The sequence below is a fragment of the Anarrhichthys ocellatus genome, unplaced genomic scaffold (assembly GCF_004355925.1).
Source record: "Anarrhichthys ocellatus isolate YVR2014 unplaced genomic scaffold, GSC_Weel_1.0 scaffold28, whole genome shotgun sequence".
NCBI lineage: Eukaryota > Metazoa > Chordata > Actinopteri > Perciformes > Anarhichadidae > Anarrhichthys > Anarrhichthys ocellatus.
Genome location: NW_022280058.1, coordinates 1528516 through 1543351, shown reverse-complemented (window position 1 = coordinate 1543351; position 14836 = coordinate 1528516). Strand labels below are relative to the sequence as shown.

At 43.1% G+C, this 14836-nt stretch overlaps 2 protein-coding genes across 4 annotated transcripts in view; both read right to left on the bottom strand.

Moving 5' to 3' along the window:
- radil (Ras association and DIL domains) overlaps window positions 1-8465 on the bottom strand; it is a 22506-nt gene extending 14041 nt beyond the window's left edge. Inside the window, exons 1-9 of one of the 2 annotated variants that reach the window (XM_031863171.1) lie at window positions 7877-8465; window positions 5851-5950; window positions 5726-5744; window positions 5463-5577; window positions 4175-4679; window positions 1698-1805; window positions 997-1112; window positions 711-887; window positions 1-623 (exon numbers count right to left, since the gene is read on the bottom strand). The exon at window positions 1-623 is cut by the window's left edge and continues 161 nt beyond it. In XM_031863171.1, the coding sequence (XP_031719031.1) occupies window positions 1-623; window positions 711-887; window positions 997-1112; window positions 1698-1805; window positions 4175-4679; window positions 5463-5577; window positions 5726-5736 (1655 nt within the window). In that variant the 5' untranslated portion in view covers window positions 5737-5744; window positions 5851-5950; window positions 7877-8465. The other variant, XM_031863170.1, reaches the window with a different exon arrangement.
- A 2402-nt stretch (window positions 8466-10867) lies between these two features.
- LOC116392093 (monocyte to macrophage differentiation factor 2) overlaps window positions 10868-14836 on the bottom strand; it is a 7052-nt gene continuing 3083 nt past the window's right edge. Inside the window, exons 2-7 of one of the 2 annotated variants that reach the window (XM_031863244.1) lie at window positions 13989-14070; window positions 13545-13705; window positions 13225-13299; window positions 13031-13132; window positions 12814-12883; window positions 10868-12711 (exon numbers count right to left, since the gene is read on the bottom strand). In XM_031863244.1, the coding sequence (XP_031719104.1) occupies window positions 12508-12711; window positions 12814-12883; window positions 13031-13132; window positions 13225-13299; window positions 13545-13705; window positions 13989-14070 (694 nt within the window). In that variant the 3' untranslated portion in view covers window positions 10868-12507. The remainder of the gene's footprint in view (window positions 12712-12813; window positions 12884-13030; window positions 13133-13224; window positions 13300-13544; window positions 13706-13988; window positions 14071-14836) is intronic. The other variant, XM_031863245.1, reaches the window with a different exon arrangement.

Sequence of the window (14836 nt, the reverse complement as noted above, 5' to 3'; positions counted from 1 at the left end):
TCCCCTCCCCCTCCTCTTCCTCCTTCCCCTCCCCCTCCTCTTCCTCCCTCCCCTCCGGACAAACTACGGGGCCCTCCCGCTGCCGTCCCCCCGCTGCGGGGTTTCACCAGGTGAGGTTTGAAGCTGCGTCTGATTGCAGGAACACTGGACACCTGCGCTGCTCTGTCCTTGAGCACAGAACCGCACATCTTACAGGTCTGAGCGCCGCCCTCTCCCTCCTCCACCCCTACATCGTAAAGCTGCCCCAGGGAGCGAAGGCGTGCCAAGGTCTGCGCAGGCAAGGGCTTAGCGCCCGTGGGGTCCTTGTACAGGAAGATGTAATGCGCTCCGAAGGAGAGCAGGTCGCCGTGTCGCAGCGTGGTGGAGCGCTCGCAGCGAGAAAAGTTCACCAGAACTGTGGCGTGGAGCACTGGCTCGACAGCAACACAGGACCGCTGGCTCTCCCCCGGCTCCTCTCCCTTGTTGTTGTTGTTGCTGGCATGACGGCGGGGCGCAGGGACTCGGCGCAGGCGGCAGTGGAGTGGCAGGATGTCAGGAGAGAAGAGGCAGATGTTGGGGCGAGCTGATGGAGTCTCCAGACCGACTGTGTGCTGCTCTCGGTTCAGCAGGTACACCAAACAGTCCTGCCACACACGGCACAAATAACATCACATCATCTGACATTTTGGACGTCTCTTAACACGACGCATGAACCTCTTCCCTTTCCTCACCTGCTGATTGTATCCCTGTAGCAGCAGGAGGTGCGGGGACTGGTAAAGCGAGTGCTTCACCCCTCCCTGACTCCCGTCCTCTTTCTTCCGGCCGCTGGAGGCCGCCTCACGTTCCCGACCCCTTAAGGGCCCTGGCAGGGTGGAGTAATAACGCTTGGGCTCATCTCCCACTCCCAGCTGCAGACCCACGCACAGAAACACACATGCATCCAGGATTTCATTGCCAACAGTTACATGAATTATGACACTCAATTACCCTGACTGGGCTTCAGTGTGAGGGCCCCACCTGGTTGAGGCTGGTCTCGCTGAGGCTTCGGCTGAAGGATGAGTTGCTGGATCGGGGCAGGGTCAGCGTCCCCTTCGCCCTGTTCCTCTGGAGCTTACGAGCCTGAGCATTAATATCTGCAGGGAGGCAGAGAGGAGGAGTAAGAGAGAGAAACAAGGAGGGAGAGAGAATAGCAAAAGGGAGAACAGGAGTAGAATAATAAAAAAAAAGGATCAAAAGGGAGAACAGGAGTAGAATAATAAAAAAAAGGATCAAAAGGGAGAGGCAGAGCAGGGAGAAGGGGAGGTTGAGGACACAGAGGGAAAGTGGAGAACAAGAAGAAAGTGTGCTGAAACGTGACGTGCATCGTTAGCATGTATGTGTGACTCATGAGTGAAGTCTGGGTAAAGTACAGCACATAAGTGCATCAACAGTGATGTGTGAGCTGAGTGGAAACGTCATGAAACAAACCGGTCAGATGAAGTAAATGGTGCTGGATGGAGCAGCACACGTAACATTGAACCTGATGGGAGATGAACTGAGCAGCTCCTCATGACTTTAACTTGTGGCCATGCGATGGCTCTGCGCACACACACACACACACGCACACACACACACACTGGTTGAATCACTGGCAATGGGGGTGGCGCTGGTGACAACGCAGGTAGAGGTGGACTCCATGGCAATGACTGACAGCCACCCTACCTGAGGCCAGTCCCCACCTTTAGAGCTGGACTGTACCACTCGACCAGACCGAAGGGGGGAGCTCCTGTGTTTGCCCAGCCCGGACCGACCCATTAGAGCCGCCAGGAATTGGGAGGTTTTGGGCCCTACAGCAGGGTGGGAGGGGTTAGGGAGAGGAGGCTGAGAAAACACCCCCTCACCAAAACACCAAGCACAGAATAACCCCCATACACACAGACATCATCCGCACACCACAAGACGCACATGCACTGTGGAGCAAGAGTCTGTGGTGCCTCTAGTGAGTAACATCAGCAGTTAGTAAGGAGAGATACAGTTAAAGGTATGAGGTACAGGATTTCCGCCTCTAACATATCACTGTCAAATTATTAAGATATCACAGTCGATGTCAAGCAACAGCTGCATTTTTTTGTGGTCGATTTGGGTGTTTTTGTCTTTGATTTAATAATAATTAAAACCAGCAGAGTCGGGAATGTAGATTGCATGACTGAGGGTTGATATTACAATTCATTTGGCTGTGATATGTTCATGTAATTAATGCAATTAATTAATCCTACAGTACCTTTAAAGTGCTATCTCGAAGTCATAAAGTGTGTGTAAAAAATACACACAGTTCACACATGTGCATGCACGCTCGCACATACACCAGGGGAGGAAACAACAGGTGAAAGACAGGGAAGTGAAGAGAAAGAGAATCCAGGGTGTGTGTGAGTTTTCTCAACACTATAACACAAAAGAGAAAAGGTTAGTGTGAAAATTAAAATATTTGTGTTAATATGTTAATAAAGCAGTTCTATCTCCAAAGGCATTATTTGTTGTGATTATATTGTTGTTGTGCAACTGTAACTGAAATGTCTCCAAGCACAGTGAGGAATGCTTTTGCATAAAGAAGGCTGGTGATAATCATTATTTTTCTTATTGTGAACAAATTGAGCTATGCATTTCCAAAGCCTGACATGTTCCTTTATCACAATGACCGCTGCAGTATATTTTGAGTCAATCCACTACACATAGTCCTGCTGTAAATACCCACAGGCACACAAAATGCATATTAATCCCTGGTTGAAAACAGTCCCCACCAAATGCACTATTTAGTTTTTGAGTAATGTAAAATCTACAGTGAGCAGCTGTTGTAGGAAATAACCAATAAAAAAAAAAACAGTGGATAGGGGCTTCCCAGTGATAATACACACAAAGATAGGAGGGACCCGTCGTATGCAGAAAAGTGAGCAGATTTAAGGTGCTAATTCTATGCACAAATACAGGCACTCAATGGCCAAAACAAAACTATATGATATGTGATACAGAGTAGGTCAGACAGCCTTGAGAGATGGTCTAACACACCAAGGGTTGTGGTCTTTTCATGGGAATTGTTGACTATTAGAAAACAATAGAATAGCACCAGCCGTATCCCTTTTCATGGCTTTTACAGGGTTGGTAAATATTGTCTTGTGTCCTGTCCAAAAAGTGTACAACAGCTGTACCATGCAACAATTAAAAAAAAAAAAAAAAAAAGATTGTTGACTGACTCTCTGGCTGCCACACAAGTTGACATAGCAACCAGTAAACCCTGGCATGCTTCGTGAGAAACGCAAAGTGAAGGCTGAAAATACTCTGAACACTGTAGTACACTAACTGTTTCTAAATGTCTTCAATGGGATGCACAGGGGGGAGTGTGTGCATGTGTGAGTGCGAGTGTGTGTGTGTGTGAATGGCAAACTTTTCATCCATTATCAGTAAACCAATCTACATAAAGGTCACTTCATGGTTCACACAGACATAGATTCATAATACTGCATTGCAGATGTGAAGTCATAACAGTAGTTTTACAACAGAGTTTGTGCAATTTGTTCACACATTATCTATTGAAGTCTATCTACAGAATAGAGTGAATCTCTGCCGCAAACTTCAGCATCAGTTGGGTGTACACAGTTCAGGTGTGACGGTACTTGATATCATGTCTGTAGTAGGAAATTTGTCATTCAGAAAAACACTAGGGTGCTCACACACATCCACACCTCCGGCCGCAGAGGACTCAACTTTCACTCAATCAACCGACCAGCTGTCCATGCATTTCCTCTGCACCGTTTTGTGTGCGTGTGTTTTTCTTCAAGTGCTCAATCGCACATGCACGTGTGTGCGTTTCAAATAAAAACTTAAATGAAACCCTGTCTTTACAGAACTGCACTACCACATGACAAAAAAACACTGGTTATCATCCTAGAACAACATCTTCTCTGCAGGATAATAACTGTGATGAAAGATCTTATTCTGGCAGCGCACACACACACACACACACACACACACACACACACACACACACACACACACACACACACACACACACACACACACACACACACACACAGCAGAGGAGGTAACGAGCTGTGCTTTTCTGCTGAGTTTGACATGTCAAGAAAGGAAGGGAATTAGACCAGCTGCTGTGTGTGTGCGTGTGTGTGTACCTGTCTATCTTTATGTGTGTGTGTGTCCTCACCAGCAGTGATGGTGTCCTTCTCCTTGGCATTGAATTCCTCCACCTCTGCTCTCCTGCGCAGCTCAAATCTGCGAGCGTGTCCTTCTCTGGGTTTCCAAAGCTCTTGCAGCAACAGAGGCTTTTCATTGTCCCCCAGCGCACGCAAGCATTCAGTTCGCCACCCCCCTCCTCCTATCCCGCCTCCCCCCTCCAAGCGGCCGATCACGTCGCACAGGACGTAAGAGTGGGCCGCGTTCTTGTTCAGAGAGTAGCGCTCGAGTGCCTCTTTGACCAGCTCCTGCGCACTGGAGCGCGGGGTGGCCAGGACGCTCTTGTAGTTGGCACCGGCACAAATTTCATCTCCAAAAATCTTCAGCACCCCGGGGGCCGAGCTCTGCGTGGAGAGTTCGGCTGGGTCGTCCGTCGGTCGCTCTGGGGGTTCAGTCGTCGAGCGGCGGTCCCCACGAGTGTTTGTTCCGGTTTCTACTGGGACGCGGTCTCTGTAACTCAGAGTACGGTACAGGACCTGGTGACAGACAAACAATACTGAATGCACGTTAGGCCCACTTTATCACAGACAGTATGCGTTTCTTTCAATGTTTATTAAAAGGATCGGTTCAACAAAATCACAAACAACATATTTTGAGGCATCAAAGCGTTGGAAAATTATACATTTAAACAAAGTGAAGAGTCTTTAGCAAAGCTACCAACTATGTGAGGCTGTAATTCGGTCACAATTATGTGACCGAATTTAAGTGCAGTTGCATTTGTCTTAGCATTATTATTGTCCTTATTATTGTCCTTATGAATTCTCCTTCACATCTTTTCTTGACCCTCAGGACAGGGATGACCAAAGTTATGACAGTTCATCCTGAGGAAGATATTTCAGTCAGGCCTAGTGTGGCTTCAGACTGACCAACATTGCCATGTCCTAGAGTCATGCTTCTTTCTAGCAGCTAAAAATGTAACAGCAACCCAAAACCGAATCACGCTTACCCTGAACAATCGATTTTAGATAACACAACCTCAGCAAACAAAGCCAAGATGTTCTACACGGCTGGATACCAATAGAGACGACTGAGGACATTTGTTTGTTTTTTGTAAGTGGCCCTTTAAGGTAACGGTATTATCAGATATAGTGCAGAGCCAAGCACTTCACCAAAAACTGTATGAACATTTGCTAGAGTGCGTTTGTTTCCATCATTTAATTTGACCTTTTTTTTTAATTTAGATGGATCTCTAGAGATTGAAAGACTGAAATGGCTGTGTGTATACGTGTGTGTGTGTGTGTGTGTGTGTGTGTGCGTACCTGTGTGAAGGTCCTGCTCTGGCGTTTCAGGCGGCTCTTGGACGGTAGGGACATACTGGCCCCAGAGGAAGAACCGTAGAACATGGTGCTGCTGTTGGCTTCACAAACTCCACAACTGGTGAGCGAGGAAAGATATTTTAAATATTCTACTCGAGACCATCGTGAAGGATTCAAACATTCACACACACTCAAAAGCTCACAGGCAAAAAAAGGTCCATGCATTAAAAGGTGATGATGGACTCACAGCTACATCTGACACTTACTTGTGAAACATTTGTAGATCTGGAAGGCAAAGAAAATCTCCCCTAAATCTACGTAAAATGTATTCACCATGAACAGACAACGACAAATAGGAAACACCGCGTGTGTTCGTGCATGTGGCCGTTACCGTGATGCAGTTACGCATTGCCACTCCGGTGTGCGGCAGCAGTAGGTAGAATGATACAGTTGAGGGTCTGATGCTTTTCATTTCACCGTCACATTTCACACTGGAGAAGCAAAAATAAAAACGAAGATGTAAATACTGAAGAGTTCCTGCTGCGTTCTGGATCCTTGAGGTTAACTTTTCGATAATATCGCTGTGGCTTTGAGCTTTTTAATGATTTCTTTCATAGAGCTCAGCTTTTTCACACCAGAGTCAAATAAACATCATAAAATTATCTGAGTTCTGGGCAAAACCTGCAGATAAAGAGTAGATTTTTGTAGAGAAACACACTTTTTTAAAATTCCAGTTGTGTCTGTAGAATAAAAGAATATATTTTAGAAACCACCACTAAATCTTAAAATCAAAACAAGGGTTGATAATTACCGATAACGGAAACTATGGCATTCAAATCCAGTGTGTAATATACCACTAAAACATCTTTAGAAAATGGAAAGCTAATTTGCTCTTTTTAAATGCAATAGTTTTTTTCCAATTGTTTTTCTGATAAATTAATTTAATAATTTGTTTCTAAAACTACAGAAAGTAGTTTAATTTGCCCGTCAAGGGTTCCCAGAGCCCAAGGTGATTGCTTTCTTCAGATTGCTTGTTTTGTCTAATCAAACCACATTTTCATTTTGTTGTACAACCATCAAATTTGAAAAGCTGGAACCAACAAATGTTTGCTATTGTTGCATATTAACCTTCTGTCCATCCACTCATTTAAGCTCTAATATTACACATTTTATGCATTTTCCAGTTTCTGATTGTGTTGCATTGTTTCTCTTAAAAAGTGTCCTGCCTGTGTTTTTCCTCCCATAACCGTCACGTGAATAATCTCAAACTTGATGCGACTGATCGAATCAACCTTTGATTTTAAATGAAACTATGAATTCTGCATGCAGGTCATTTCGATCTCACATAAACAGGTGTGTTTCCAGTCCGTGTCCCCGCAGAAGGCGAGTCACGCTTCACTCTTTGCTTTGCATGACCTCTTTTGACCGATGAAGATCTTTCATGCAGATTATACATCAGGAAGCCACCGGGCATTTTACAGCCGGTGCAGCAGCAGATATGTCACCAGATGAAAGCAGCACCTCAAGAACGTTATCCACTTATACTCTATATATCATTTCCTTTCAGCAAATATTTGGCAGGAAGCCTAAAAGGTGTTATTGTAGCTGACTCTGCAGGCACTGGTGGGATAACGTGACTATTTTAAATGCCTGCTAATCCACAGTAATCTGGCTACTTGGCCGCAGTTAACTCAATCCTGGGACCAACAGACCCGTCCTGTGTCCACACCACAAACTGGGATAGACGGAGGCCTACATTTTTTGCATTGGTGGGTTGTGTTTTGTGGCCCCAGGATGTAGTGTTACATTTAATAATCATGTCACACACACTTCAACTTCTCCACCTTTTTCATTCGCCGTCTGTCCTTGTCTAGACTGCCAGAAGGTCAGAAATAAGGACTGCGTTGAGGAACAAACTTGGCATTTAAACAGGCTACATAAACATATATACGGAACTTGTGACTACATGGGTCTGCTGTGTGTTTGGTGTCCGTCCGTCTGTTTACGATTTTGGGCTCAGTGGTCGTCAGTAGCAACCGCCGGAGCAATAAAAGGCAGGAGAAAATCCTCCGAAATTAATCCGCAGATGAGTCGTCAGGCGCGGCGATAAAAGCGAACGAGCCGGCCTCACGCGGTCCGCAGGTGTGTCCGATGATTGGAGTCGAGCTCATCTCACACGCAATTAATAATCAATTAGCGGGAAGGCTGTGTCGACACGTGAACAACACTAAACAACAATGAAATGTTTAACTGCAAGGGTGGTACAAAAAAAGAAAGAAAAGAAAGAAAGAAAACTGTGGCGCGTCTGTGCGTAATGTGGCAAAATAAAATAGATCCTGGAAAAGTTGTGTGATTCCAGCATTGACTAGCCCAGTCCCCTGAGGGCTCTCCTGGGTGTCTGTTGCGTTAATACTCACGCTGCCTGCATTGCGTGGCTCCATAGTGCTGGGGAATCCTTCTTGGCTTCTCTTTCATTCCGTCTCTCCTACAAAATAGAAAATCCCCGGAAAAATAAGGGAGGAGGGGTGGAAGAAAAAACCAGCAAGCGACACCCAGCCGTCCGTGGCTGCCACACACTTAACCCCCCCAAAAAACAGCCCGTTAACTGGGACGACAGCCAACCGCTGAGGGCTCCTGTTTCTGTGCGCACATCTCCGCCGAGTGTCCGGCAATGCCTGCTGCCTCCGGCAACCGCATTCCCCCATCCACAGCGGTTCACTGCCGGGCCGCGACGGAAACAGCCGAGCTCTCCGCGCCGCCTCACCTCGGCGCACCTGCTCTGGCACCCGAGTGTGCGGGCACACCGCCGCCTGGCGGACAGCCGCGGTACAGGCACGACATGGAGGTCATGGGGATCCAAATAGTTCATATTAAATAAATGTTATTTAAATAAACACAATATACGTAGCATAACCATGCAAATGTGAAGCAATCAAATTAGATCATTATTATAAAATGTAAACGTTTTTATTTTAAAATGTTGAAGAATCATAACAATAACCTAAGTTTTAAAACATTTTTTTTCTCAAAATGTCATGGCTGTAGGCCTATATTTTGTCTGCATTTATTCATATGATTACTTATTTCATAATGTAGCAGGAAATGTAATGAATCATACTATTTAAAAACAATAGTTAATAGTTAACACACATGTGGTTTGTGTACAGATTCACAGGTAGAGCCAATCACTCTTTATCTTTAATTAGAACCTACTTTTATTTATTTTTGGTTATTTACATAATGTTCAGTACTACCATATATGAAACACATATATATTACATATATGGAAGTCACATTTCACTGTTTCATTCATTAACTGGAAAATGGGGGAATGTTCAAGAATGAATACCTTAAATTATAGATGTCCTTCTCTCCACATTCTTGTGGTTTTATATCAATAACAGTAATTGAGTGTTTTAACATCAATCAATTCCTTTTTTCAAATAAGAGGAATGTGATTCTAAATCTTATCAAATGCAGCTCTTCTGTCTGATTTAATCCATTATCTTTGACATGAAAGTTTGGTTAATTCAAAATAGGATTAAAAAAAGGGTTAAAACTTTATAAATAGCTGTTTTTTTCATCGGTTTATATTTCATTTCATGTTTTTCCAAAGAGGTGGCATGTTACAAAATGTTGAATACAGGAATATACTGCATGAAAAGGCTTTTTTATTACAAGAGAAATAGAAAAGATAAAAGCATAGTTGGCATCATACAGGCTCATCACAGCACAAAAGCACCAAAGACACACACACACACACACAAAAAAAACAATATGAAAAGAGAGAGAAAGAATATGAGATAATATAATCAGTCTCGTACGACCATAAAGAAAACACCAGCAGCACTGAGAACAGAGTCAGCAGCTCCACAATCACAGAGCATCTATAAACAATGTACAGAGGGTCCATGAAGGCTTCATGGAGAGTTTACAAAACTCTATACAAAGTCAGGTGGGCGATGTATGTCTGAATGAGATAGATATTAAAATCAAGACAAGATAGACAGACGTCAAATCCTCAAATACTTCATCTCAGCGTCACCAAACTTGCCTGTAGAGCAAGTCAAAATACTGCCTATGATAGGCTGAAGGCTCAATCATTTGGTGTTTCTCAGAGGCTCAAGTAAACACTTAGAGCACAAATACTAAAAGGTACTCTTAAATTTGAGAATTATATGACACATTTAATTCCAAACTAAGATATACACAGTGTGACAAATATAATTCCCAGTCCATTGTGACAATACATTTGCTCTGACATTAAATGATCACTCCCTAATGACTACAAAAACTAAGGGTTAAACAATGACAACAACAAAGATTTGTGTTACTTCCAGCTTTTTTCAACACAATGTGTTTTTGTTGGTCAGGTGTCTCAAAAAGTAATGAATAGGTTTCTTTGAATTTTAGTTGGTTTTTTTTGTCACTAGATATTATTTTTTTGGACTCTACAGTTCGATGATGCATTCATATGCTGGTTGGTGAGTTGTAACTGCAAACACTTTTAGTAATATTGAGGAATGAACATTATGTAGTTTTTAAAAATGAAAGTATATTTGAGACGACCTGTTCAGGGGCAGTTAGGCAGCAAAGGAGACAGTTCCTGCACAGCTGCTCCTTTGTTAAAATGTGCACATTTGTTCTATAATTCTTAGATAATATTAGTAAAGTTTGGCTATTTAAAGAATAAGTGATCCAGTACTTAAAAAAAAGAAGATCTTTAACATTGTAAGATGAGGTCATTTTTGCCTTCCATATTTTTTCAGAGCTACTGCACTCACTTGAATGAAAATGCATCTAATTAGTGTTTATCACAGTGAAGTTTGATGCAAATCTAAAAGCAAATTTTGTGGATTTTTAAAGTAAATTTAGAGGGTTGGTCAGCTTTGGTGAACGAGTGATTTCTAGTTCTTTATTTAAAACTAATCCTGCTGCAGTAATATCCTTCGTGTTTATATGACAATTTCTATCTGCATTAAAGCTTTGTCCTGTTTGCTTCATGTGCAGCTTGCAGAAAACATTTCTGCCCTACGTGGGCATTTTTGTTGCTGCAGACAGTGCCCGAACAACCGGAGCAGCTTTAGTGGACCTTGAATGTGGCTTCACAGGCGTTTCAGCCCAAATGATCCAAATCCTGAGAGACAAACAGCAGCGAAAAGATGTTGAACAGGAGCAGAGAGGTTTTGAAAAGTTCTTTTACACCTATGACTACCAGACGCCATGACCTTTTGGTCCTCCGGCCATACTGATCATACGATACAAGCTCGTCCAATACACAGTGTGCAACCACATACAGCTTAACACTAAGAGTACATACATGTTTCAAATATACTTTTTATGTGTTCAAGGTACATGCGTGCACGTGTAAACATAGACTCAGCCGATTACAGGCTTTGGATCCAGGGGAGTCTGATAGTATAGGGTACATACAAACACACAGGCATACACACACACCACACACACACACCTGAGATGCCTTAATATTGGGCCAGATTGTTCAACAATACTATAGCTTCAGTTTCCTTTCAAGTGTGAGAAGTATATGGTAGTAGTGTGCTATCAGGTACGGCAGTAAGTCAGTCTTCTGGCAGTGCTAAATTCGACAGTGGTTTCCCCTTCTTAGGTTCAACCATGTAGCGTTTACAGACTATCAAATGGTCCCATTCATTAAGTTGAATATGGTGAAGATAATCAGCTGACACTTAAGGTACATTAGAAGAAAACCAAGATGAAGTCAACATATACTGTACATCATTAATAAATATATTCTGTATAAATCGTACTGATGACATCTTCACTTACTAAACCTATAATCAACAACAGTAAACTATTAGAAGTCAGTAATTATGCTTGATAATCTACCGTGTAGAGCCTGGTAAATGTGGAAGCACACAGGTAAAGTCCATGAAGATCTGTATGTTCAACATAAAAAAAAACATTCCACAATCGTGCTTGATTTAGAAATCACAGTAAATCACTGATTGAAGCCACTGCTGTTAAACCATATAGTGTACTACAGTGTAGATAGCACAAGTAGTAACAAAAACAGCAATACCAAATTACTGATGTTGCAACCTCCTAACTATAACCAAACCAAAACCTTCTGTTAATGATGATAACAGTACTTTAAATAATGTCCTGGAACTAATTATGACAGTCGAGTCAGCTAATTGTAAACATTGTCCTCCTCTTGACAAAAAGACAATGTCTCCATTCAGCTTCTAAACACTGAATATAGATGTGCACCACATAGAGAGAACTCTCCATAAATAGTAATTCAACCCCTGATCTTTGGAATGAAACCAAAGTTCCTGCGAAAATGAACTTAAGATTTAACTAAACCGGGCTGTTCAAAATAAAAACAAAAGGTGTGTCCTGATTCACAGGCTGCCTCATTTGAAGTCCGGAGTTTTCACAACAGGCTGAAACAACTGGCAAACTATTTCCAGTCTCCACCACGGTGTCCAACAATCCAATGGTGTCCTACAATGGTGCGTTCAGGCGTCCTCATCAACTCATAACTTATATAAATAGTAAAGATAAATGAATCAATATGGATACATTTACCAATACTGTAGTCCATTGTTTGGAGTTATGTTAAGGTGAACCATCACAACAGGTACTTTATAGTACTGAGATATCGTTAAACCTGCCCGAGTTTGACTACTAGTTCTTTATCCATGCTAGCAGCATAGACAACAACAATTGGATGGATTGCCATGAAATTAGTTTCAGTACAGGCATTCATTTCTCCCTCATGATGAACTGAATTGAAAAGACTACATCTGAACAGAGCAGCTAGCATGGCTGTAGACTCTTCGACTTGTTGCAACTTTGCTGATGAACATGTTTTTGTTGTTCTTTTGCTTTACGAGTTGACAAGGATCACCTAAATGCACCGTTTTTGTCACTGTGACGCTTCACTGTTTATTTGGGGGAGGAGGTTCAGCCAAAGGAAGCTGCCTATGAATTTGGACACAGCTCGGATCATCCCCTTAAAGTTGCTCAAACACAGGAGTTACTTCCTGTGAGTTCAGCCCTGATGTCATCTGGATGTCTGGACCTGATTGGGTGGCTGGGCATAAAGGTACTTCCAGATGGCGTAGTAGTGTATGGACGCTCCCATAGCTACAAACAGGTGCCAAATGGCATGAGCGAATGGGACGATGCCATCACTTTTAAAAAAGACCATCCCCAGACAGTAGCAGGCTCCGCCCACCAGAAGCTCACACAATCCCGACTGCTCCGGCTGTAAAGAAGCAGACATCTCATTACGTTTAACTTTTAAACACATTACAATGAGGAAGTGAATAAGAAAACTCAAAGACTGCAGGTAAGACTAAATGCTCACCATTGAGAGGATGACCAGGGCAGGAAAAACTCCCATCACTGTATAGCAGATCAACTCCGTGATCTTATACCTGACACAAAGAGGAATAATTCAGCAGGTGTCTTAACTCTTAAGTCTCAACTCAATGTCCCACTTACTGGCTATTTCTGAGTTTTCAACTTAAATAGAGAGACAGTCCAACATTGATAAAAGTAAACAAATGAACATATGAACTGACCTCTCATGGAAGAAGAAGACGTAGGTGGTTCCAAAAGAGGCCATGACCCAAACCAGCCAGCGCATGTGACATCCCCAGGGACCCAGCTCCCGCAGGTTCAGCCTGTTGAGGCATGGAACAGGAACACATGACTACAAACACGGTATATAAAACAGACAAATACGCATATACATGAAGCAGGCTAGTTTGTTTACCAAGGGGCGTAGGAGGCAGCAATGAAGAAATAGATCACCATCCTGTCACACATGTGGAAACAGTGCTCCACAGACCTGAAGAGAGAGACCAAACAGCCTCATGACAACTGAGTGACACTGTTTATACATGTAGCATCAGTGTGTTTTAATTATCAAAAACAAATCTGGAGTGCAGGGATATGCATATTTGTTCTGGTGTGTCTCTGAAGTGAAAGGGGCCATGCAGTGTCCTCTTACATCTTTTAACCATAAATATCAGCAGCATTGTTACAATTCAGTCCAAGTATTGTGTGTGTGTGTGTATGAGTGTGTTTTTGTACCGCAGATGGCTCTTCTTCCAGGCCACAGTGTGGAAGAGGGTGGAGATGATGAAGAGCGAGCTGAGCCCCGCCCCGTACACCCAGGCCGACAGACGCTCCCATTGGTCCTCCGACTGGAAGTGCAACACGGAGCTGCCCAGCAGGCTGGGGATTATCCATAACTAGATGAATTAATCACACAAATGAAACATGAGTTACAGACAGACAAACAGATAAACATGCAGGATAAAAGTGAAATCTTGAGCATAGGTGTAGTTTTAAAAAAAGAACCTGGCATTGTCTCTCTGTTATGTCTCTGTTATTGTCTGTTATGTCATAGTGCTGGATTTTTCTCCTGTTTTCACTGAGTGTGTAATTTGTTAATGATCACCTTCTGTGGTCTGTGAGTGTGTGTGTGTGTGTGTGTGTGTGTGTGCGTGTGTGTGTGAGTGTGTGTGCATTCACCGCATGCGTGGCACAGTTGGCAGCATGCTCATATTCTGTGGGCTGGTATCTCTTGTTAGGAGGAACACGGTTGTTCATAAACCTGGAATCATCAGAAAATCACCGGGTTTAAGTTGATGCATCGCCATGAAATGTTTAATATCTGAACTGAAATCTAAAATTGAACACAAGCACGTACACCAGCAGGGAAACAAGCAAACTGGAAAGCAACAAAATCACATAAGGAGGACGTTCATGTTGTAATTCTACTCTTTAAAACAACAACAAAACAAATAGATACAGAAGATAACACCTTCCAATATTTGTATCCATTTCATAAAAATCTCACCCCATCCTGTCCCTCTTGCTTAGCAACACGAGATCACGCTTCAACTTGTTGCCATGACTGCAGTTGCCTGGCAACAGTGGGTAACCACGGACCGACTGAACCGACGGCGGGTTTGTCCCGACGATCTCGTTCATAAACAATTCACATGTACAGATATTCCTGCATATTCATATTCACACACGACACACACGCACACACACACACGCACACACAAACAAACACACACAGACACACATATATGTATATATACTCCCTTTGAACAGACGCCCAAACAAACATAGAACAGCTCAGTAGGTAGCAACCCCATCAGTGATGTCACTGTTGTCATGGAAACCACCGAGCAGGGATTGTCTTTTTTTCTTTCTTTTTTTTTTCTTCCCACACCAGAAAACTCCTCGTTTCTTTCTTCGCTCATCTCTCCCATCTTCCTCTCCTGCTCCCCGACCATGTCTCCTCTCTGCTTCCCGACAATTAAATTAACATGCAGGAAGGCAAATGGACAAAGACGTCCATGCAGACA